The following is a 25,351-nucleotide window of genomic DNA, read 5'->3' as shown; positions in this document are numbered from 1 at the left end:
CTAGAATCAGGGGGCTTGTTTTGGGTCAGTTCTCTGGTCAGGGTTCCACTGTTTTCTGTTTTTCACGGTAATCTGGCGTTGCTGTTAGCTGGGAAATCACTTTTTGGTTCTGGTTTCTTGTTCTGTCAACTTCTGGTGCGCCATCAAGGAAAGTCCCTGCAGAGGAAAGTTGCAGTTCCTGCGTTAACAGAAGGTGCGTGTTCCTGCTGAGGGTTCCTCCTTTCCAACGGTCTGCTTCTCAGATTCACCTGTTGCGGATCCTTGTGGCGGGTTTGCTTTACCCCCATTTCATTCAGCATAATTTTGCTCGTTGACCTGATTTGATTGTGATTATAATAAAAACAAAACATAAAAATTAGCAATATTCTTGGCATTTTGATTTTCTCCTTGTCTGTCAGTTCTTTATTGCTACTTTTACTTGTTTATCTACTTTTAACCTCTTTAAATTATGTTTCTATCAATCAATTTAATCATTGTTGTTGCTTTAAAAGTGCTTTATAGATAAAGTCAGCCTGGCTAATGAGAGTAAACAGTAGTGAGTATAATAAGATCCCACTTTTCTCAGTTCCTGCACATCACTGCTCACGAAAAAACCCGTTTCCGGTTCTGCTGGAGGTTTCTGTGTAAGCTGCAAATTCTGTGACTCGATGGGTTTCCATACATTACCTTTTGAACCAACTGCCGTTATATGTCCAACAGAGTTAGGCTAAACATGACTGAATCTGTTCAATTTAGTTTATTTCATTCAAAAATAACTTTTAAAATTCATATACACAACACTAGCAAATCGATGCATCTTGAATGAAAAACAGCAGAAGAGCAATCTTATATCTACCCTTAACTTATCTTACAATAATTGTGCATCAGTTCTGTTATGTAATCTTTTTTTACAGTATTTACATCCATTTTGTCTCAGTTATCCATATTTGCTGTACATTTTACAGTATTCAAAAATATTATATAGCATCAAACTCAAAGTGCTTTACACAGAAACAAAAGAAAACATGTAAAACAAAAAAACCTTTCTGCTTCAAAGAGCATTGTATAGAAAAGAAATGCTAAAATGCTAAATTTCTCTTAATATATTACTATTGATCATCAACTTGGTCACAAACCACTGAATTATTCCATAATTTCATACTTACTCAATACAATTAATTTAGTACATGATATTAAATTGAATCTGTTCAGTTGAATCAGTATGAACTAGACGGAGCTGTTGTAAAAAGAGGCTTGAGGTGACATTTATTGTCATTTATTCCACATAAATGAAGTGAATCAGATAAGAATTTAAGCTTTAAAGTCACTTTTTGAAAACTACACTGTTGTGTCTACGTTTTTTTTTTGCAGGGAATGGAGACACTTCAGCTGTAGTTTGACCCTCAAAAACACGTTATTTTCAATTTTTATTGCCTTGTATAAACATTGATTGACAGTCAACCTAAAGTCAATCTATTTAAAGGTCGAATTTTAATCAGAAATGTGATAAACAGTGAATGTGCTTCCGACGCCTTGGTAGTGGCGCCCTTTGTTTAAAACGTTACAGAATACAAACACAGCAAATCTTTGATGGGGAAGGCTGCATTTATTTTGCATTTTTCCACATACATAAAACCATATGTGCACTGTAAGCAAAAATGTGAATATTTACACACACAAAAAAAAAAAAAAAAAACAATATACACAAAAGAATTATAATACAAGAAAAAAAAATCCTTCAGTGACCCTTGGAACAACAACGCAACATCAAAACAGAAGTTTATGTGCTGAACGTTTTCGTTTAAACACACGAAGGGTTTGGATTCTGCAAAAATCAGAGGGACGCGAGATCTGAAAGCCGCAGCCACATTCTGTCTCTGTGCGTCTGAGTTTTGAGTTTTAAACCGACGTCCGTCCGTCCGTTCGCTGGCTCCCATCAGCGCTCGTGTTCAGTGCATTTCACTTTACGTACAACTGTAACTCAGAACTGCAAGTAATAACCTCAGAACTCAAGGAACGTTGTCCAGGACGTACTCAGAAGATAAATATTGTAGTGTTGGTCTCCATCATGCGTCGCTTCCGCCACCAAGGATCATAACTCACCAAATATCTCAGAACTGAATGTAGGAAGAGAGACTTCCATTTTTTTTAAGAGCTCATCAAAGCTCCCTGTGTGGGAATTTAAGCGCCGCATCCTCAGTGAACAGTTCACAGCTGGGTCAGGTCGTTATGTATTCCTTAAAATCTGATGTATTTTGTAACAATGGGAGTTCTATTTTTTTTTTTTTATGTGTGAAGAGTCCTGTAAAAATAACTAGAGGTTGTCCTCCTGATTAACTCACCAGCTCTACAGCGGCTGCAATGTGCAGTTCGTGCCACTAGGTGTCACTATATCCTGTACCGCCTTCATATTGTCCTTTAGATCAACAGAAAAATCTTCGTTTAAAGCCTGATTTTTACTGTGTTTGCATCTTTTTTACACATAACCATGTTTTGGCAGGCAGGCTTTTATGAATTCATTTTTATTTTCATTTTTTTTTTTTTTAAATATTACATTTTATTGGTTCTGTCTGTGCTTGGTAAAGTCTAGAACGTCAACTTTCTTGCAGAATGTTCTCAGACGTAAAAGAACATCAAACGGCTGGAAATGCACTACTTCAGGTTTTTGTTTTGTAAATTAAAATTCTCGCAGGAAACGATATTTTATCGCTAGAATCTTCTAAAAATAATGAACAAATTTAATGAAGTCACCAATTCATTTCCTTATCTCATGTTACATACTTCAAAGCATGTTGCAATCCCTAGTTTGTGCCACTAGATGTCACTGCATCCTCAAAATAAAACGGCCAATCTGTAGAAACTGAGTAACTGAGCTGCTCTGACCCTCTAGGACACACTTTGTTACTAATGACATACTTTTACAAACATTTAACCTCTTTTTAACGTATACCTGAAGTTAACAATCTAGCTTAATTTGCAGATGACGGCCATCGCTTTGTGCAACACGCACTAAACATGACAATCTGCCTAATTTAAAACAATAATTTCAGCACCAGTCCCATCAGCTTGTTTTTATATGAGCTGTTTGCAGTTGTGTTACAAACTGACTAATTATCAACCAGGTTGTTTTTATAAACCACTCCCTCTTAAACAGCGTTCACAATGACGGTCTGATGTTTAAAACGTAGAAATCAGATCGGTGAGAAACAACGAGACTAATCCAGAAATCTGTGTAAAAAAAATGAGGAGGAGGAGGAACGTTAACAGGGGACCAATTATTTGTCCTGTGGTGAAAAGAAAATAATTTGCTTTATTTTTTTAGAGTTGCTGCAGGAAAATTGTATCGCCACCTAGTGGTCGTGTTTAATCATTTCAGATTAATTCAGTTTCCTCGTCTTGATTTGGATGATTTTTCTGGACTGAGGGGGAAAATATCTTTAAAACCCTCAGACTCTGTTTAGTTTCTGTGCTTCAGTTGTAAAATAAAAGGTACTGTGAGCTTAACGAGGGTACGATTCCCAACATTTAAGATTAACACTCAAATATGAATCCCGTTTCCCACCGCTGACGCTGAACTCCTCCGTATCTTAGAAAAACTCTTCAAACCTGGCGAGGAGGCTGAAAGTCCTGTTGACCGGCTGCAGAGACTCATTCCCACACAAAGAGCTGCTTTTTCTTGATGAAATACAGAAATCTGTTCAAACTTTAGTTCTGCTGACACCGGCGCTGCTCACCTTGACGGACCAGGAAGCAAAACCCACGAAGAAGAGGAGAAAAAAAAAACAAAAAAAAGATCCCGGAAAAGATTTGTTGCAGATAGCAGCTAGTTTAATGATCGGTCTTTCCGCAAAATAATAAAACTGTGTCTGTTCCCTCCGACGAGGAGCAGATGGTCAAATAAATTATCCTTACGCAGACCGACTGAAGTCCCCCCCCCAGGGTTTAGTCAGCCCAGCAGGAGCCCCGACAGGGCGTTCAGGTCCCTCATGTACGGGTTGTCGCTGAGGATCCGGTCGATCCGCTGCTTCTGGTCGGGAAAAATGTCGTACAGCTTCCGCTTCAGCTCCGACGTCTCCCCCGCCGACCGCTGGGGCGGAGGGGAGGGCGAGGGCGAGGGAGAGCGGCGGGGCGGGTGCCATTCGGGCGGGCCGGAGTGGGGCCAGTGTGCGGCGGGGGGCCCCATCAGGGAGGCGGGGTTCCGAAAGGTCTGGGCGGCGACGGGCTGCTGCTGCTGCGACGCCGCGGCCCGGAAGTCCGGAGGCTGGAGAGGCGGCGGCGAGGCTGAAGCCCTCCTGGCGAGAGAGGAAGAGACAGAGGAACGTTTGCTGCAGCCGAGAAATATGAGAAATTTCAATCTGGCTTCAAACCTTTTCATAGCACTGAGACAGCAGTGTTGAGAGTTTTTAATGATTTATTGGTGACTGTTGACTCAGGAAATCCTGCTATGCTAGCGCTCCTTGATCTAACAGCTGCCTTTGACACTGTGGACCAGGGGATCCTCTTAACGCGACTTGAGCAGTGGGTGGGCATTACAGCATCTGCTCTCTCATGGTTCCAGTCTTATTTGACTGATCGGAGCTTTTCAGTGCAGCTAGGTGAATTCACCTCATCTTCAGCTCCTTTGAGTTCTGGGGTTCCCATTAGGATCAATTTTCAGGAACCATAATTTTTCTTTTCATTGTTATGCTGATGATGTCCAGATCTATTTTCCTTTAGTATCAAAATCCAACAACCCCATACAGTCATTTTCTGACTGCTTAAACGATGTAAAATCTTGGATGACTTCAAACTTTTTGAATCTGAATGAAAATAAGACCGAAATTATTATGTTTGGTTGTAGTCCAGCAGTTTTTCCTCCTGGCTCCTTGGGCCTTCTTACACCTAACATTCGATCATCAGTAAAAAAAATCTTGGCGTAATATTTGATGATAGGTTGAAATTCGATCGCCTGGTTAGTTCGGTCGTAAAAAAACAGTTTTTACCAATTAAGAATTTTATCAAAAGTGAAAGGGTATCTGCCACCCAGAGATCTGGAGACTGTAATCCATGCTTTTATTAATACAAGATTAGATTACTGTAATTCATTATATGCTGGCTTGGACCACTCACTTTTACACCGTCTGCAGTTGGTACAAAATGCAGCTGCCCGTCTCCTTACTGGCACACGTAAACGTGACCACATATCACCCGTTCTAGCCTCGCTGCATTGGCTTCCGGTTGTTTTTAGAATACATTTTAAAATTTTATTGTTTGTTTTTAAAGCTCTTAATGGTCTAGCCCCCCAGTATTTGACTGAGCTTCTCAAAATCCATGTCCCGGCCAGAACTCTGAGATCCTCTAATCAGTTGCTACTGGCCATGCCTAAAACCAGACTTAAAACCAAAGGTGACCGCGCCTTTATGGAACTGAGACTCTGGAATAACTTGCCTTGGTATTTCGATAGTCAGGCTCCTTGGAGGTTTTTAAATCCTCTCTAAAAACACATTTCTTTTCCCTGGCTTTTAATCAAGTCTAGGTGGACATTTGGCAAATTATATTTTATTTTAACATTTTATTTAAATTGTTTATGTATTTTAGCATTCAGTTTTTATCTTTTATCTGTACAGCACTTTGGTTGTTTTAAATGTGCTTTATAAATAAAGTTTGAGTTGAGTTGAGTTGAGTCCCGCTTCTCCTCCGGAAAAGACCGAGAGAGGCGTCCGAGCCGATCGGACCACTCACCAGTTCTCTTTGCGCAGGAAGTCGTCCAGGTGGGGTCCGTCTTTGCCCAGCGGGTCGTCGGGAATCATGAAGTGATCCTCGACAAAAGTGAACTGAAGCAACCTGTCAGGAAACAGAGAGTTGAGGGTTCACATCAGCGAAGTGGATTTCTTCCATCTATCTGCGCTTCCTGCAGCCATTTTTTTTAAAAGTTGAACAGACTAACGCCGTATGATGCAGAGACTGCTTAGGTACCTACAGAAGTACACAAGTATGTAACTAAGTCAGCAAATAACTATACAAGCCTGTAAATTAGTAATTATTTAAGTAACTAATGACTATGCACATTTGTAGCCAGAAAGAAAGTAACCAAGAAAGCAACTAATCCGATATAAAATGAATGTATCTAAATAAGTAACTGTGTAATTAACCAACAAACTACTTAACAAAGTAAACAATTACATAACTATGTATAAAACCATGTATCTAAGTAACCAGGTAGCTATATAGTTCCCAATGTAACCAAGTTAAAAACCTAAGTTTCTAAATAACAAAGTACTCAAGTAACAAAGTAACTAAGCAGGTGAGCAACTAAGGAGTCGTAAAAAAAATCCAGGGACTGTATTTGCATATCTGGATTTTCCTCTGTGTTTCTGTTTATTAGAAATAAGGATCATGTTAAGCAGAATTTCCCATAAAAAGCCCCCAAAAACGACCAGATAAATGGAAAAAATGGACACCAGCTTTTAGGAACATGTTGATATATATTAGAGCTAGTCGGCTAAACTCGACAAGAGAAATTAAGCTTTAAATTACAGGAAAAACTAAGAGACTCTTTGGAGTTTAGACAACTCTCCATTTTTGTTTTTACTGTGACCTCAAATGTGTTTTATTTGCCAAATAATCACCGATGACTAAAACTGTGAAAACAGGAAACAGGAAAGAAAAATGAATATTTTATAGGTAAACAGTTTCACGTATAAACTAAATTTCAGGGAAAACTAAATATCTAAAATCTTTAGTCGGGTTTCACGTCTCGCAGAGTAAATAAATCTGCCAGAGCGACCAGTGGAGCGAGGCTGAAATGTGGCCAACATCTTGATGTAATACACACACCCACCAACAGATGGCGACAAAACAACACAAACTAAATCCTTTATGTTCAAACTGGCTGCAGTTTAGATTAACATTTTACTTATTTAAGACTTTTTAACTTTAAATAAATAACCCTGATACAGCGAGGAAAATAAGTATTTGATACATCACAGATTTTGTATCTTCTAAAGAAGGGAGAGGTCTGAAAATATCCAGAGAATCCCATTGTTTTATATTCAAGTGGTTTATTTAATAATAATCATCGCCATCTTTGTCATTGCAGTATAAATTTGATCCAGAATGTCACAGGCAGCCTGGAGACTCGAGCAGCCGGACCTTGTAAGCACTTTGCGAGCATTTTGATCGGTTCTTTTTAACCGGGCTGATATTTTTTCCATCCCTCCTCAGGAGGTGATACCGCCGGAGCTGAGTAAGGCTGGAACGTGACGTGAATAGATTGCTGTCCTCTGATTGGCTGAGGAGAAACGAGAAGGAACGTGTCTCATCTGTGTAATCTCGTACAACTAATTAAATATTGTTGGTGAACATTCTCAGTCGTCCAGGTCATGATCAATCCAAAAAAGGTAAAAAAATTAAAACAACCGGACTTCTATTCTGAAGATGAAGACGTTTCGCTCCCCATCCGTCTTCAGCTTCAGAATAGAAGTCCGGTTGTTTTAATTTTTTAACATTTTATGGACTTTTTTTTTAGATTTTGTCTGCTGCAGCTGAAGCGTTCCTACAATAAAACCAGACCTCTCTGTTCTTCGCAAAAGAGGGAAAACTTGCTAAATACTAATTTTCTCTCTGTACATAACTGTGTAAATAAGTATAAATTGTGGTGAAGCTTCAGTTTATTAACGTTTGTATTTTTATTGTCTGTTTGTGCATTAAATGACGTTAAACAAATGTCTGACCCGTTTATGCAGAAACCAAATAATTACTCTTCCGGTCTGTAAATGTCATTAAAATGTCTTCAGTTATATACACTAAAGAATTATAATCCTTTAGCTTCAACAGTCTAATAAATCACCATAAAAACATGATTTGAAAGAAAGGAAGATATAAAATGTAGTTAGTATGAAAAAAAAAAAATAGTTGGAGGCTAAATTTCATCTTTGTCCCAAATATTATGACTATAAATGAAAGGAACACATGTTATTTATTCAAACATGTTCCTGTGACGGATCTGTTTCCTGTTTCTCAGAGGAACCTTTTCAGCTCAGCTAAACAAACTATAACTCTGGATTAGTCAGCCGAGTAGCTGGACTTTCCAGCGCCTCGTTGGGTAATCGTGTCAGCGTCAGACAGACGACGCTCACCTCTGCTGGATGATGCGCCGCCAGGTGTCCGACGTGTCGACAAAGTCCCGCAGGTTGTCGTTGGTCACGATTATGCCGTCTGTTTTCTCTGCGAGGTGGAGCAGGAACCTGCCGGGAGGGGAAGAGAGACTTAGACGCTCTGGGTTTCCCCGCCGTTCAAAGGTCAGAGGCTCCCGGCGCAGAGAGGAAAGTCAGGATCACCTTTCAGTTTGAAGGTTTTTACGACACAATCCAACCGATAAAACACTTCGTCTTTGCCATTGTCCAGAATTTCATCAAATTTCTTAAAAATTTAAAACTTCAGGCGTCCTGTTGATTTAAAAATCAACAGGACGCCTCTTCTCTCTCTCTCTCTCTCTCTCATCTGAACAGCGTCAGAAAACTTAAAAGCGTTCGTTTCACTTTCCTCATTAACAGAGAAAAAAAATTGCTTTAAAAAAAAAAAACTGTTTAAAATTGAGAAAACATAAACGGCAACATATAGATAAAAAAGCACATCGGTTTAGTTAAGGTACTCTTAGTTTAGCTTTCCTTTAACTCATCAAATTAGTGTATTCTTTTAGTTTAGTCTTTCTTAAGCTGCTTTTAGCATTTTTAACAAATTTTAAAGCTTTTCTAAGTTTGGCTTTTCTGGGTTATTCTTAGTTTAGCTAATATAACTTACCGTATTTCCTGGACTATAAGGCACACTTAAAAATCCTTATATCTTCTCAAAAATTGATGGTGAGCCTTATATATGATTAAAGTTGTGCTTACTGACTGATTTTATGTGGTACAATGAGCTCAAAAATCTGTTAAAATGTGTAAATATGACTTTGGTTAGCAACAAAGCCAATCCACTAAATGGATATTAGGAGCATTACGGTACACTGTGTCACTACCTGATAGGACCCCTGAGCTGTCTACCAGACTGCCTGACTGTAATGTCTAAACTAGAAGTGCATTCATGTAAGGCAGCACAAGCAACAATAAACCTAGTAAGTTAATTCAATATAAAAGTTTATTTTGGCTTTCTGTTAGAAACAGGGCACACACAGACGGATAAGCTCTCCCTCTCAGGAGAGAGCTGTGTACGTGAAGGGGCGGAGTGATATTACACACTCGGGAAGTATATTTAATGCGCCTTATGGTCCGAAAAATACGGTACTTAGCAAAGCTTAGCCCATTTTCTTTTGATCCATTTTGTTTGGTTTTATTTTCTCACCTTATCGCAAATCATCTAAATTAAATTTATTCAAGGAATCTAAATTTAAATTAAGTTCAGGTTAGTGTAGTTTAGATTAAATTCCCTGATCCTAACTTATCTGAATTGTGGTAATCTTAATGGAGCTGAGTTAGCATAGTCCATCTAAATGCACATTAACCTAGTAAAGCTGAGTTTGTCCTATATGTAGCTTATCTCAACCATTTTAGGTTACTTTAGTTAATCGTACTGATCCTACATAGTTTAGCCAGCTAAATTTACTGGTATAATGTAAAGTAAACTATGAGCTAAATGAGGGCAGACAGAGTAAAACTAGCGGGCTTTAGTCACCTGGGTGGTGTAACCGGAGGCGAAAGACGTTTTTTACCTGTCGTCGTGCGAGGATATTCTCTGGCCGCAGACTTCCCTGGAGGGGGTGAAGGACAGCAGGCGCAGGTCTTCCAGCTGGTTCAGGAAGTGTTGCTCTGAAATAAAACAAAATTAATAAACTTTACAGGTCAGAACACAAATATTTAGACTCAAATGACAAGTATGACCCACTGGTCTAGGGTCTAGTTTAGACATTTCCCTGTGCGGGGCTTTGTCATTTTGGGTTTTTACGTTTAAAATGGGTAGTTTTCTAAAAACACATGGATGGAAAATTTACAACAAAATGCTGTAAAATAACCAAAGAGCAGCAAAGCTCAGGGAGCGAGACAAAAGAAAAACACAAAACGCCGTTACTTTTACGGTGCTGATAGTTTTAGGAGGATCCCGAGATTCAAGTTTGTTCACATCCCATCCCAACAAACACAAAACAGCCAAATCCACACCGAGTCCAAGAGGAGACGACGACGTGTTCTGACAAGTCTTACTTCAGTTAAATGGAACCGGATTATTGCTTTATGACGGGAATCCAGAAAAAAAAAAAAAAAAAAAAAAACTCTGCACAAGCCGGGAAGAACGTGCAGAGCGAGGAAAAACGAAGCGGGAGAGCCGATTTATTTCCTCCAACACTCTGACTTCATCAGTCTCTCACATCATTGCAGAGGAATCAGTGCTGCTTCTGTTGATGGAGGTTTTCTGCACGGCTCTATGAAGGTCCCACCCCACACACAGGTCTGGACTTTGACTAGGCCACTTCAACGACCTGATTCCTTTTTCAGGGTGCTTGCTCTTTTTCCAAATTAAAATTCCAGACTTTTTCCAGACTTTTTTAAAACTGATATTTTTTTCCCCCAAGACCTTAACTTTATGTACTTGTATACTTGTGTGCCTACTGCCTACTTCATTGGTTGAGATTGTACAAACTGTTTATTAGAAATGTCAATTTTTATAGGCTAGTATTCAATGAACAAATGCATTATTCACAGTAAATTATGCTTTTACTGATGCAAACGTTTCAAAACATGAAAATCACAAGTACATGAATTTCACATCAAACAAGTGTTTGATTCCATTAGGCTAATACAGTACGTGACCAGTTAGTAAAATTATAGTTTTATAGCCTACCTTCCTATTTCTCATTTCACAATGCCTTTGAGCATACTGTAAAATTTTACCATACATTTTTTCCCATACTTTATTAAGACTTTCACACAAAATTCAAGACTTTTCAAGGTCTGGAAAACAGTGTTTCAAAATTCCATACTTATTAAGACTTTCAAGACTTGCGCAAGCACCCTGTTTTTGATTCCTTCGCACATTCCAAGCCCTGATCATCACTCCTCCACCGCCGTGCTTGACTGTTTCCAGGTTGCTGGAATCATCCACTGCAGAGACTTGTGGATGATCCGTTCTCTCTGAAGATTTGTGGACTTCAGATGGTTTGGTGGTGGTTTTAAAACCTTTTCCCAGATGGACAGTGAGCAACAGCTGCTTCTCTCTGTCCACATTTGGCATCATCTTAAAATGTGATCATCAGCGGCACCGAGGCAATGGCAGCAGGGGGGAGGAATGGACCTGGTTATGTAGCGGGTTTACCTGTAGCAAGTCGGTCCCTCTTCTGACGCCACTGTGGAACGAACACCGTGATCTCCCTGTGGCCTCGCCTCCAGAAGGTCTCCACGGCCAGGGCGATGCCGCGGCACGAGAAGAAGCGATGAAGGCCGTGACTAGAGAGTCGAGGAAGAGGAAAAGGATGCACTGAGTTGAGGAATTGTTTTAGGGTTAAATTTTAAACAACGTAACAAGATGCTGGAATCACTAAAGGAATGCAAAAAAAAAACAAAGCACATTTTCCAGAAGTCTTTTTTTTCTGTACTGAAGTGAGACTAAATATGGGAATTTCTTTGTGAAAATGCGAAAGAAAACCAGGAATCTGGGAAACAGTTCAAAAATAGGGCAAAACCGTATAATTTAGCTGCGACCGTGAATTTAATCTGAGCCTCTGTGACGCACTCAGAAACAACAACAACCCAGAACATTTTAAAGATTATCAACAACTTCAAAGAAAACAGATTTTTTTTCTTCTTTTGGTCTCAACAAAACTTCCAGAGATAAATGCAAAAAACACACATCAGCCGACACACATTGTTGGCGCTGACGTGCGCTGACAGCAAGCGCACGTCAGCCGGCTGCGATGCGACCCGCTGGCAGGGCAGCAAAACCCACAACGCAAACAACAAGCAGCCGCAGAGACGAGAGGCTCGGCTGCAGGAAGCTGCAGAATCACAGATAAAACATCTGTGAGCGTCTGAGGCGGCACGCCGGCTCTATTTTAGTCCTGGTGCTGTTCGTCAGGTCTGCGTCCAAAACCACTAAACCAGAACGCGTCAGGGATCTTTTTTGTTTTTTTTATTTAAGAAATGTTTGAATGATAAAAAAAGCAAAAACACAAAGTTTATGTCATTACTGATTCAACCAGCAACAAAGACATGCTTCAAATGTTCATAAATCCCCTTTGAACTTTTTCCACATTTTCTCAGGATACATCCACAAACTTATTGTTATGGCTGTTATATTGATGTTTAGGGAGAGGGATGGTTTAGAGCAGAGCATGTTCATGATTTAGAACGGCCTAGTCAAAGTCCAGACCTGAATCTGATTGAGAATCTGTCCAAACATTTAAAATTTTATGTTCAGACCATCCATGAAATAGCAAACATTTTAGTCTCTAGATGTGCAATAACTACAGCAAACAAAAGGCCCAACAGGCTATTAACTCAGGGAGGCTGAGTAAAAACACGCGCCACACTTTTCAGATCAATAGTCGCAAAAACCTTAAAAAAAAATAAAAAAAAATAAAAAAAAAAATCACAATTTTCCCTCAAATATTCACTTTACTTTGGTTTGTCACACAAAACCCTAATTAAATGATATAGAGGTTTGCCGTAGGAACAAGTCAACGTGCGAAAAAGTTAAAGGCTAAAAGCTATAAGGCACTGTGTGGTATTTTAGTTTTAGCTAGAAAAGATAAATTGCAATTTATTCAGCGGCAATTTGTAACAAAAGTCATCTCAAAGCACTTCAGACCAACAGGTTCAGGTCGAATCCAGTTATAGAAAAAGTTTTATCATCAAGTCTTTTATAAGGTTTACGCATATGGATTAAAAAAACAACAACAACAAAAAAAACAACGTAACATTTTAAACACCTTTCATTCCCTGTGGAAAAAGCATTTTAGGTGTTTTGGGTAAAACGAATCTCCCTCCTGTCGGTGCTGGTTTAGTATCGCGTTAAGAGATCTGGCCTCACATGAGCTGCGGTTTGACGGCGACGCATGAAAACAGAAGAGCAGGTTGGAGTTTACAGCAGTGATGCCAAACAGAATATTCAGCCCGTTTCCCTCCAAGCTGACGTTATGCGGCCAAAAATAAATACCAACGGAAGTTTGTCAGGGGGTTTGTGGGGTAAACGGTGAGGCATAATAAACTAAAAGGGAAAAATTTCCCACAGGAAATCAGATACAAACTGCTGCCGAGACTCGGGTGTCTGACACAAATTTACGATACTGAAAAGTTAGCGGCCCGTTTCACTTTCCCTGGTATTTGTAACTGGATCCAAAAAAAAACAAACAAAAAAAAAAAAAAAAAACACCTCGGAGTGTAAACACGGTGCGCTGAGAGGCTCGACATGCGCAGACGCCGGGGAAGTTCCCACAGCTGCTGAAAGAGAAAGTGATGAATGAGATGAAAGCAGAGCAAAATGAGGCAATAATCACCAAACTCTGTGGAAACGTAACCTGAAGAGAGAAAACGCCTCCAAAGATGATTTAAAGAACTCTGAATAGACTTATTTCTGGGGATCGGCGTGAGTCTGGGGCCTGAAGGCCTTCGCTGGGACTCTGCTTACCTTCAGGAAGCTGATTAGACTTTTATGATGACAGAGGGAATTTATGAGCCAGCTTAATTGACCACCATTCATTGTTTTAGAGTAGAAAAGGTAAAAAATTGTTTGACTAAAGGTAAAAAAAACGCAGTTTTGTTTAAAAGCAGGACTCCCAAATATTTGCCCCCATGACAAAAACTACAGACTTTTCCCAAGAATCCTCGGTCCTTTGATGCAAACGGCGTCGCCACAACGGCTCAGACTTTAAATGTAAGACGGATGAACGGAAAGCGAAGGATGATTCAGTGGATTGTGTGATTTATGCGTCACAGGTCCAACACCGGCTTAATTACCCGTTGATGATACCAGAGAAACGTCTAAAGACAGAAGAGGAAAACTCTGCTTCCCGTCCTGTGTGGCTCGCAGGTTCAATTATGAAACCTGAGAAGTAACTAGTGTACCATTTCCACCTAAATAGGCTATTTTATTTAGTTATTTGGTATATTTATTTTGGTCATTTTACTGGTCACTTTAGTTTATTCTTTGTCAGTATTTAATAACATAACTCAGGTCGCTTAAGTTATTTTTCTTTAAAAAAAATTCTGTTATGGTTAAAAAAGTTGGTTAAATAAAGATTTAATTGGAATTCTGTGTTTGTGTTCTTTATTAAAATTAAATCATTTAGCAATATCATAAAATGTCCAGGCAGAGCTGCACATAAAATATGGTTTTAAATATTTTCATTATTATCGATATTGATCAATATGCATTTTTTTTAAAAATCGATAAGCTTTTTTTCTATATCGTCCAGCCCTAAACTAATTTGTGTTTTTATTAGCCAAGATCAAGTGTTGCTTTCATAAATACATATTATGCCAAAGTCTAACAACAACCTCATCAAAAATGGAAGCTTAGAATAAGTAGTTTATAAAAATGGGAGGCCAGATGCATCGGTTCAGCTGGTGAATGAAAGAACTCATCACTCATCAATATAATCTGATTGTAGCTTAAAACCCTATTTAGGCTTTTTTATTTTAAATAAATACCTTTTTTTGCTGCAGAAGCACCTCCTGCCTCGTGCTCTAACATTGTTAGAGGCCCACTGGGAGTCTCCAGAATTTCTCTGCATTTCCCTCCACTCTGACCAGTGTTCCTGTCTCCACTGAAGAAAAACGTCCCCACAGCATGATGCTGCCGTCACCACGTGCTATCGTGGGGATTATGATGTGCAGCGTTAGCTTTACTTTGTGTGCCGGTAAAAAAAAAACCAAAAAAAAAAAAAAACCTCCAGGGTTTATGGCCAGACAAAAACGGCACGTTTTATGGCTTTCCTCTCTCCATTCTTCCATTAAAGCTATATTTGTGGATTGCACAACAATACGTGCAATTAGCAGCTGAGCTGTGAAACGCCGCAGCTCCCCCAGAGTTGCCATTAATTCATGAATTAGAATTCATTCGTAAATTTTTGTAATTGGCATTGTAATTTTATCTTGTGATTTTATACTTGTGATTATCTTTAAGGTTGCCTTTTTTACACCTGGCTGGGGGACTACCGATGAAAATTAGCACTTTTTAGCTAACTCGGGTACATTTACATTGTTTTAATGTTGATTAATGTACACTGTCCCCTTTTAAATAAAAAGTAAAAAAAGTAAAGGTCTTACATTGATTTTAAAGGGGCGGGGGGGGATTAATCCTTTCGAGTGGTTACCCCCAGATTCTGTTGGTTCTTTTAAGAAGCAGCTGAAGACTCGTTCATTCAGTTTTTAACTAGTTTTATGTTGCATGACGTGACGTGTACTGTTTGCATCTTTTCTTTTATGTTGTTATCTTCTGGGTGTTTTATGCTTGTTTTTATTTGTAAAGCATTTTGTGGTTTTTGACCTGTGAAATGCACCGTGTATAAAACTTATTTATTTATTTAAAAAGGGACAGTGTATATTAATGAACATACATATCACATGTGAATATGCCAGATTGCAGCCGTTGGCTAATTTCCATCTGTAGTCCCTGGACGGGTTGATGTTAACATTAAATTTAATAAATAAAAGAAACAGGAGACACATGCATTACAAACAGGCCAGAGAGAAACGGGACGTTGGTTCACTCACACCAGCCGACTAAAAACAGGACAGACTCAGAACGAAGACAGACAGGAGCAATTACGCATTATATGCTCAAAAAAAGTAGCTGGAGTATTTTCTTTAACTTTCAATGCGACCCAAGTGTCGATTTGAGTTCTTATAAAATATGCTCACAACTTTGAGTTGACCTTAAGCATTCCTTAAGAGAATTCTTGAATGTTGTATAACTTGAAGCCTCCCTTAAAAAAAGTTGTCTGGCTCTTGTATCAAGAGTTAAGAGTATTTTATTGTATGAAAGAGAATTTTGACCAAATGCAGATTTTCTCACATTTAACTCAGAATCTCTTCTATTCGTGGCTCTAGTGGTCCGTGATGCTGCCATCCTACGTTTAATGTAGTCCTTCAGCGGTGGAGCCAGCCCATGTCAGCTTTTATAGATAGGACAGGCATTTTTACATTTTATAAAGTCATCAAAGCTCAATAAATTATTTTCTGACTAAATATGACAATGGTGATAAATAAACGTTTTTTTAATCCAAAATCTTCAATGCTTTTTTGTGTAGCCCCTCTATTGGCTTCAGGATTGTAACACCTGTCAGAGACCAGCTGGTTATACAGTAGCTTACATGGGAAAAGATCAAAAAAGTGCAAAAACATCATGGCAGCGTCGTTCGTCAGAGATCCCCTTATTTGATCAAAATTAGAAATGTTGTATTCAATTATCTGGGTTATAATTTTTATCTGACTTGTCTCCAAAAAACAACTTAATTACTAACTCGCACAACCTCACCGTGCTTCAAATTTCGGGATCAGAGAAAACGGCTCAAAACAAACAGATGCCATGCTTTTAAGATTAATATTTCATTTTTAAATTTAACATTTCATATTTAATTAATGTTTAATATTTTCACTTTAAAATTATGCACTACTTTGTGTTGGTCTGCCACATAAAACCCAAATAAAACTCGTGGAAATTAGTGGTGGAAATCCAACAAGTGTGAAATTGTTATTTTTTTTTTTAATGAGGTGCCTTTGAGTGAATTATAGTGAAATGACCCATTTATTGTAAAAGCATTTGTAGAAAAATAGACTGAGGTGTCAAATGCTGTAACATTTGGCTGAACTGAGTCAGAGGTCAGGTTTGGCACGGTTCGGGTAAAGGAGGGAGGAAGGAAGGAAGCAAGAGACCAGGAAAGGAAGCAGTTGCACACGTCAGGAGGAGGTCATGCAGGAAGGAGACTGTGGTGACAAATCAAAGTAAAAGAAAAACTAGAACTCCTTTTATCTTTTACTACACCATCAAGTCTTTCGAGCACTATTTCTGGATCAATCAGAGATCGAAATTGCTGATTTATTTTTTACTAGAAAGGGATTTTGTTCTGAGAAACTCCTCCAAACGAGCCGCCCTCGCATCGACATGGTGTTACAGCTGCTTTCAGGTGCCGCTTACAGTCATACGCCACCGGGATGAGTCAGAACATGTGAAGGCGTGGGCAAAGTTTTAGTGCGCCCACACAACACGGACCTACACGGATGGTGTGTGTGTGTGTGTGTGTGTGTGTGTGTGTGAAGTGGTGATGGTGCTGATGGGAAGGGTGGTGGCTTCACAAGTCAAAAGGAAAACACGTAGTATCGGTGTGGGACGCTACGCCCACCTAACACAGATTCGATTTGTCATCTGATGAGTTATGGCTTGAATCTTTGCTCAGATAATAACAATAAAAAAAAAAACGAAAAAAGAAAAACACACAACCTAAAAGCGATTCTGAAGAAATATCAATGCAAGCCGGTTATGATCGGCACATATTACCAACATTTACCCCATGTTTGGTTGTTATATGATCACAGAACATGAGGACTGACTCAAACAACGCGTAAAAACTCTCGATTTCAGCCAAAAAAAAAAAAAAAAAAAGACGCCAATGCCTAAACGCCTACAGGATGCCGGTAACTCCTGTTTACACCTGCATCACGGCTGGTTACGATCCAAAGATGTGTGCACAACAAAACGATTCTTATCAAAGAAGGATCTTTCTTAAAGTATCAGTCAGGATCTTTCTTAACTTAAACTCAGATCCTGGTTCTAAGGCAAACTTTTTGCTGTTGGAAAGCATAAAAATATCCTTTTTCGTGCGTCAGAGGGTAAATTCAGGTACGAGCAGCGAAGTGAAAGGCACACACGGGTAAAAAAAAAAAAAAAGACTATTGAATGATACTCTGATTATGATAAATGTACAACTGAGCAGGATAATACATTTTTACTTTTTTTTTTTACAAAATTTGCACGAATCCGAACCCGTAATTGTTTTATTAATGAAGCACATCTAAAAAACCATTTGCTAACCAAAGTGCTGTACGGGACTAAAACACACAGGCTTTGTTCTGTGACGTTGTGAATCATATAAAAATGTATCGGCCGTGAAAAGGAGCCTGCTGTCCTGCCGTTTTAAACACTTTATCGATCTAGAGTTTTATGGGGACTCTTCTCGCTCCACATTAAGCCAAAGACACAGAGACAAAAACAACAAGCAGTCAAACGTGCGCAGAGTCTACAATGAATCGATTTTTACTAAGGCAGAACGATTTTGGAAAATAATCTAATTGCGGTTTTATATCTTAATATTGCGATTTAATGCGATTATTTTTAAGTTTAATTTATCATGTCGTTTTAAACATATACAAATCAATCTGTTTTATCGCTCTGCAGATCAGGTGCTAAAAGAGCCGCTGTGATTGCGAGAAATGATTGCGTTCTGCCTACGATTTATTTCAACCAAAACTGTGATTTGATTTAGACTTTTCTCTGCATTAACCACAAGAAACGAAAATAGCCTCTAGATAAATATGTTTGTAAACATGGACTATTTAAATCAAGAACTTTTAATTTTTTTTATTAATCAGAATATTATTCAATAGAACAGCTTTTAATTGAGTTGGACATCAATCCTTGTTGATGTTGCACATAAAGTGCAACAAACAAACCAGTCTATGTATTAAACCAGAACTTAATGCTATGGTGAGATTCCTGAAAGTTTCTGATAAAACAGTTTGATTATATAAACTCTAGATTATCTCACTGCTGCAGCGCTCTTCCCTTCCATGTAGAGGCAAAGCCACTTAAAACACATTACTGACACTAAAGGACGTTTCTGATTCACTAATTGTTACATAGCCAAAAATTGCAGACCTGTGTGATTTGGAAATTGCGGCTTTTTTAAATTGTGATTACATTGAAAATGCGATTAATTGTGCAGCCCTAATTTTTACAACAATCCAGGATGAGGAGCACGACTAGCGACGCCAGCGCTGCGACGCCTCAGGAAGCATCGCGACTCAACGGCTGTGTGTGCAGACTCACGCCATCGCCACGTTGCTGCCGTCTATGATGATGTGCCTCAGGTCCGGGTTCCCCGGCTCGTTCGGCAGATTCAAGGTGAACGGCGTCCGCAGCGACTGGTTGAACCGGGCCAGGCCGGTGACCGGTGGCGCCGGGGGATCGTTTGTGGGAGGGGTCCGGGCCACGCCGCCCTGAAAGCCCGCGTGGCCGATGGTCTGGTAGGCAGAGGCCGCTGTTCTGTTGATGGGCTGAGCGGACTGAGCGGGTCACAGACAGCAGAAACACAACGTTGGGATTCATGCTGCAAATTTTAGAACCGAACACATGCAAACGCTTTCTGTGCGACAGCTTTGAAAAGTTAAACCTGGGTTTGGTATTATAGGAAAACTTGAAAGGAAGTTAAAAAATAGAGAGCAATTACCAGGGATGGTGTCGATTTAAAACAACAGGACTGAAAAGAACAAATAATCTGTTCTTTTTATACAGCATGAATATAATGTGTGATGAAGGGTTAATGTTCCTCGTCACTTGTTTAAACCATCAAACTAAACCAGACGTTTGAAAAAGATCATAAATACCTCTTTCTAATCCCCCCAACACCAACCCATTTATTTAAAGTTTTTGCCTAGAAAACTTTAGATAAGTTTTTAGGCAAAAACTTTTGCCTGTTGTCTCAAAACAAGAGCTACAGGTGAGATGATACTGATCTGTGGCAGGAAAAAAAAGAAAGAAAGAAAAAAAAAAAAATCAGAAAAACAACACAAATGATAGAAATGAATGAATGAAGAAGTTTTTGAATAAATAAACAATTAGAACAAAATAATAAACCCCAAAAAGACGAAATGAAAACAATGAAATAAAACAAGATTAAAATTAAGCTAGAAAATTCAGCAGCTTCTGTAAAAATCTACATGATTGGCCCTGCATTCAGTTAGGTTGAGGTCTGGGCTTTGACTAGGCCATTCTTCTCTTTTTCAGTCATTCTATTGTAGATCTGCTGCTGTGTTTGGGGTTAGGTCTGGACAATGTATCGAGATTTTAAAAATATTGTGATTTTTGTAAAAGAGATATAAGATGAGACTCTATTGTTTATGTCGAAATGGTCTATGTTGAGTTATAATTATACTTTTATCTACTTCAGTAGATTATTTTCAGCTGTTTCTAATATTTATCTAAAGTAGTTTGTTAAAAAATGTGCCTGTGAGACATTTGTGACAAAGCTTTGATTCTGAGATGCCTTTTAATAATAACTTTATGAAGATAAATAATCATATGTTGGCATTCAGCCTAAAAATATTATTTTTGGTCCATAATAATTTTTTGGGGTCATTGTCCTGTTAATGACTAAAGTTTGAGCCAAGCTTCAGCTACTGGACTCTATCATACTTAGGCTACACAGAGGAGTTCATGGTTCCCTCAAAGACTGCAAGGTGGTGGCAAAACAAGACAAGGCTAATTTATTTGTTCAGCACATTTCAGTACAAACACAACGTAAAGTGCAAACAGGCCCCAATCATCAGCCCTCCACCTCCGTGCTTGGCACTTCTACAGTAGGAGGCCTTTATATTTTGGTCATTAAGAACAACTTTGAACATTTTTCGCACTATTTGACAAAACCGATTCACTGTAAATTCACTGATTACCCCGTATGTTCCTAACAGAGCACTTTGCTCTCAGACTGCAGGTCTGCTGGTGGTTCCTAGAGTCTCTAAAAGTAGAATGGGAGGCAGATCCTTTAGCTATCAGGCTCCTCTCCTGTGGAACCAACTCCCAGTTTTGGTCCGTGAGGCAGACACCCCGTCTACTTTTAAGACTAAACTTAAAACTTTCCTTTTTGACAAAGCTTCTAGTCAGAGTGGCTCATGTTACTCTGAGCTATCTCTATAGTTATGCTGCTATAGGCTTAGGCTGCTGGAGGACATCAGGATCTAATTTTCTCACTCTATAGAGTTCTATTGTTCTTCAATTATGCATTACGAGTTGTCATTTCTGCTTTAACTTTCTGTTCTCTCTCTTTTCTCTTCATAGTAGGTACACCTGGTCTGGCGTTCTGTTAACTGTGACATCATCCAGAGAAGACGGCTCACCCGCTACTACCATCTAATGTAGAACAGATTACTAGATCAATGTGTGCTTTTTTTGTCTGTCTTGTTGTGTCTCTGCTCTGTCTTCTGTAACCCCAGTCGGTCGAGGCAGATGAATCGTTCATACTGAGCCCGGTTCTGCCGGAGGTTTTCCTTCCCGTTAATGGGGAGTTTTTCTTTCCACTGTCGCTTCATGCTTGCTCAGTATGAGGGATTGCTGCAAAGCCATCAACTATGCAGACGAATCTCCCTGTGGCTCTACGGTTCTCCAGGAGTGAATGCTGCTTGTCGGGACTTTGATGCAATCAACTGGTTTCCTTGTATAGGACATTTTTTAACAATCTGTATAATATGATTGAATTTGACTTTGTAAAGAGCCTTGAGATGACATGTTTCATGAATTGGCGCTATATAAATAAAATTGAATTGAACTGAATTGAATTGTAAAACGGACAAATTGTGTAGGAGTGGAGCAACTGGCTGGGTGTCCAGTCCCAGGACTCCATATTGGGCTTAAAGCACGCCAGACAGCCAGATTCCAGTAATCTGAGGTTGTTTTGGTGTCATTTAAAGCCGTATAACAGCCAGAGAGCGTTTACGTGGTACAATGATTTTAACCTCGTTCCCCACAACCCAGCAAAAAACAGAAACACTCACGCTGGGAGTCGACGCCAGGGAGGCGTTGCTCGGCCACTGGGGCGTGCTGCGCAGCGCCGTCACGCTCTCCACCTTCACCGGTCCGCCCAACGTTTGGGTGCCGCACCGCGACAGGTAATCCCGCTGCGTGACTCCGCCCCCTCCTCGCGCCAGGTAGTCCGTCCGGGATCCAGACTGCGCGGTGTCAGGGTGCGTCATTGTCATTATCCGAGACATTCTACCGTCGGCGGTTTTGGCCACATTAGCGGGGACAACGTCGTCGTCGTCGTCGATCGTGATTACCTCATAGTTCCCGGCTCCGCCCTGAGCACTGGAGCTTCTCTTGATCGTGATGGCCTGAAACGAGAGTCCACGTTGGTGTTTGACAAATAGGCAAGGCAAGGCAAATTTATTTATATAGCACAATTCAGTACAAGACAATACAAAGTGCTTTACATGATTAAGATATAGCAAAATAATAAAATGTAGATAGAAAATAGAATAAAAGCAAGTAGGGATAGAATGTAGTAACAAAAAAAGAACATTAAAAACAGTAAAACTGTTAAACTAGAACAGTCAAAGGCAATTTTAAACAGATGTGTTTTTAATCTTGAGTTAAAAGAACTCAGGCTTTCCGCACTTTTGCAATTTTCTGGAAGTTTGTTCCAGATAAGTGGAGCATAGGAACTAAATGCTGCTTCTCCATGTCTGGTTCTGGTTCTGGTTCTGCAGAGCAGGCTGGAGCCAGAAGACCTGAGTGGTCTGGAGGGTTGATACACTGATAACAAGTCTGTGATGTATTTAGGTGCTAAAACATTCAGGGATTTATAGACTAACAGAAGGATTTTAAAGTCTATTCTCTGAGATACAGGGAGCCATGGAAGGACTTTAGAACCGGGTCCATGTTCTCTACTTTCTTAGTCTTAGTGAGGACGCGGGCAAATATAAAGACAGGACATGATATCCAGCAAAAAGAACAGGTTTCTTAGAAAAATCTAAATTAAACTTCCTCTAATTGGTCTCTATTGTAACTCTTCCCATTCCTGTTCTAAAATCAAGTTTAACAGGGTTGAAGTCAGGACTGCAGGCTGGCCAAACCGTCCTCACCACTATTCTCTGATAAACCTCGTCTGTGGCGGCGAACCTCGACATCTTGGACAGACTTTGGCCCCTAAGAGCAGAGATATGGGATCACCGCTGGTTGCAGAACCTTATCTCCAATCCTCTCTGCATTGTGGTCGCCTCCAATAATGAGCGAGCGGCCGACCCCCATTTTCACCCTAAGTTTCCCCGAGTGCAACAATCAACTCTTCTGCTTCCTTACAAACGAGGCGCCATTTAAGCAGAAATAAGTCGGCTTTTATGTGGCCTAACATTTACTTTTGCGATACATTTTGTGAAGCTTTAAAGTCAAGATTTAAAGTGTGAACTTTAATATGAGTCGCGTATAATAAGAGACCGGACAGAGATTTATCACCTTTTCCGACTGACCCGCATGGTAAACAGCATTTTTTTCACTTTTATCTGTATAAACACCACTGAGGAAGCCTGAAAGCTTGTTGCTGCTACATCGATATAAAAAAACGAACAAACCTACCAGCAGCGCTAAAGGACGTCTTTTTCTACCACTTCAAACACTTTAAGCCATAACCCGAGATTCTGGAAGCTCTCTGCGCATTTTGATACAGTTTTAATTAATTATTTTCATTTTCTTCCACAGATAAAAGGTCCTGGTCTGGCAGTAGGACTTTCAGGTTACCCCGGGATTGTTGAAGCAAGAAAAATCGGCGCGTAAAACTCAGATCTGCTCTGTTTCTGAAGACATTGTCCGATTCCAAACGTGCTCTGACGTTTTCAGAGATGTCCGTAAACCACTGAGCTATATAATACACTGGAGTGCTGATTTTGCCGAAAAACTGAAGTCACTGGCCGCCATCTTGCTACTCCCTACTCTCACAGAATTCCATAGGATTTGGTTGCAATAACATGCAGTTTTCTGGCTCAGTGAAAACGTTTAACAGGTAATTCTACAGTCAGTGGATGTACTAACACTATCAACTACTAGGAAATTAGCTGCTGAAATATTTTACATGTTATTCATATTAAATATATATATGTGTATATGCAGGGTTTCCCGCAGCGCTATCTTGGCGTGGCAGCCGCCACGCCAAACTCACGCTACCGCCACGCCAACATTCCCCAAAAAAAAAAAAAAAAAAAAAAAAAAAAAAAAAAAAAAAAAGTGACGTTAACACGCGCTTTCGCGCGTGCGTGAATGGCATGGAAAAAACAGATGGATACCCCCGCTCCGCGAGTCTGTCCGCAGAAAACGTGTCGTCCCCCCCCCCCCCCGCTCCGCGAGTCTGTCCGCGGACAACGTGTTGTCCACCCCCCCCCCCCCCCCCGCACGGCGAGTCGCTCCGCCTCGCATAAACAAATTCCTGCGGGAAACACTGATATGTATATATGAATATTTGTACATGTATATATGTATACACATATGTAAATATATGTTTTTGTATATTGTTATTTATATATTTATAAATGTTAAACATATATATTTAAATTAATAAAATGCTAAATATTTCACCACATGACTTTCTCAGAACTTGATAGTTTTACAACATAACAAAAGTATATGGCATTTGACATTTTAAAAGTTTTTAGCCCCCCCTGAACATGAGAAAATCCTCGTTATTTGATGCTGTAGCGCACATATTCCATAGTTACTGGGGGAAAATAGGGAGTACCAATATGGCGGCTGGTGGCTTCAAAGCGACTCGTTCAAACAGACGGTGATTAGCACTCCAGTGTATTATATAGCTCAGTGCTGTAAACGGGTCCTTTACGCCTTTAATGCATTTTTGGCTCTCCTGCCTTCTCCGCTGGCTTTAAAATGCACCGACTGTGGTATTCGGTGAAAAATGCGTAGAAGCAGATTTAAGTGAGATGTGGGCTACCTGCTGGGTGCTCGTCTCACTGCCGCTGCATTTCCGTCGGTGTCCCAACCCGTTGCTGCTTCCGCCGCGCTGGCTGGGCTTTATGTTCTCCTTGGACCTCCCAGACTCCCCCAGCTCCCGCTCCTTATCCCTGAAACGGGACACGGAGGACGAGGAGGAGGAGCAGAGCGTGTCGGAGGCACGCGCAGAGTTCATTCGCCTCTCTCGCTCTCCTCCCCTGGGGTCCTGCTCACCACGTTTGGTTTCTTCGACTATCTTCTCCAGGATGAGGAAGGTGTCCTCCGTCTGTCCCGTCGCCTTGACAACGCGCTCCACAACTTCCTGCTGGTAGCCCATGGTTCTGGAAAACAATGAACATTTAAAGGGTGTCCTAACATGAGCTGGAGGAGTCAATAGAAGCTTCCTGTCGACCATATCTGGAGCTAACGTGGTTTAAAAGTGCTTAAACCAGGAGTGTCAAACTCATTTTGGTTTAGGGGCCGCATTCAGCTTAATCTGATCTCAAGAGGGCCACACGAGTTAACTCATTGCAAGATTAAATAGAACTAATAAAAGTGGACTTGTTGTTGATTTTTATATTAAATGAATTTCACTTTTACACAATATATTATGAATAACCTCAGCGTTTTTAAGAAAAGAATGTGCAATTTCAACAATACTTTTACTCAGTTAAACATTTACTTGTGCATTATGCATAAGAAC

General features: G+C 39.9%; 1 protein-coding gene across 2 annotated transcripts in view; it reads right to left on the bottom strand.

Moving 5' to 3' along the window:
- Positions 1 to 1,563: 1,563 nt before the first annotated feature.
- The window catches only part of n4bp1 (nedd4 binding protein 1), a 35,512-nt gene continuing 11,724 nt past the window's right edge, over positions 1,564 to 25,351 (bottom strand). The window contains exons 5-13 of one of the 2 annotated variants that reach the window (XM_036125875.1): positions 24,650 to 24,989; positions 21,993 to 22,046; positions 21,711 to 21,884; positions 18,991 to 19,226; positions 11,263 to 11,393; positions 9,668 to 9,764; positions 8,097 to 8,204; positions 5,701 to 5,802; positions 1,564 to 4,271 (exon numbers count right to left, since the gene is read on the bottom strand). In XM_036125875.1, the coding sequence (XP_035981768.1) occupies positions 3,926 to 4,271; positions 5,701 to 5,802; positions 8,097 to 8,204; positions 9,668 to 9,764; positions 11,263 to 11,393; positions 18,991 to 19,226; positions 21,711 to 21,884; positions 21,993 to 22,046; positions 24,650 to 24,989 (1,588 nt within the window). In that variant the 3' untranslated portion in view covers positions 1,564 to 3,925. Of the gene's footprint in view, positions 4,272 to 5,700; positions 5,803 to 8,096; positions 8,205 to 9,667; positions 9,765 to 11,262; positions 11,394 to 18,990; positions 19,227 to 21,710; positions 22,047 to 24,649; positions 24,990 to 25,351 lie in introns of both variants that reach the window. The other variant, XM_036125867.1, reaches the window with a different exon arrangement.

This window comes from Fundulus heteroclitus, chromosome 2 (assembly GCF_011125445.2).
Source record: "Fundulus heteroclitus isolate FHET01 chromosome 2, MU-UCD_Fhet_4.1, whole genome shotgun sequence".
Classification (NCBI taxonomy): Eukaryota; Metazoa; Chordata; class Actinopteri; order Cyprinodontiformes; family Fundulidae; genus Fundulus; species Fundulus heteroclitus.
This window is presented reverse-complemented; position numbering and strand designations above follow the sequence as displayed.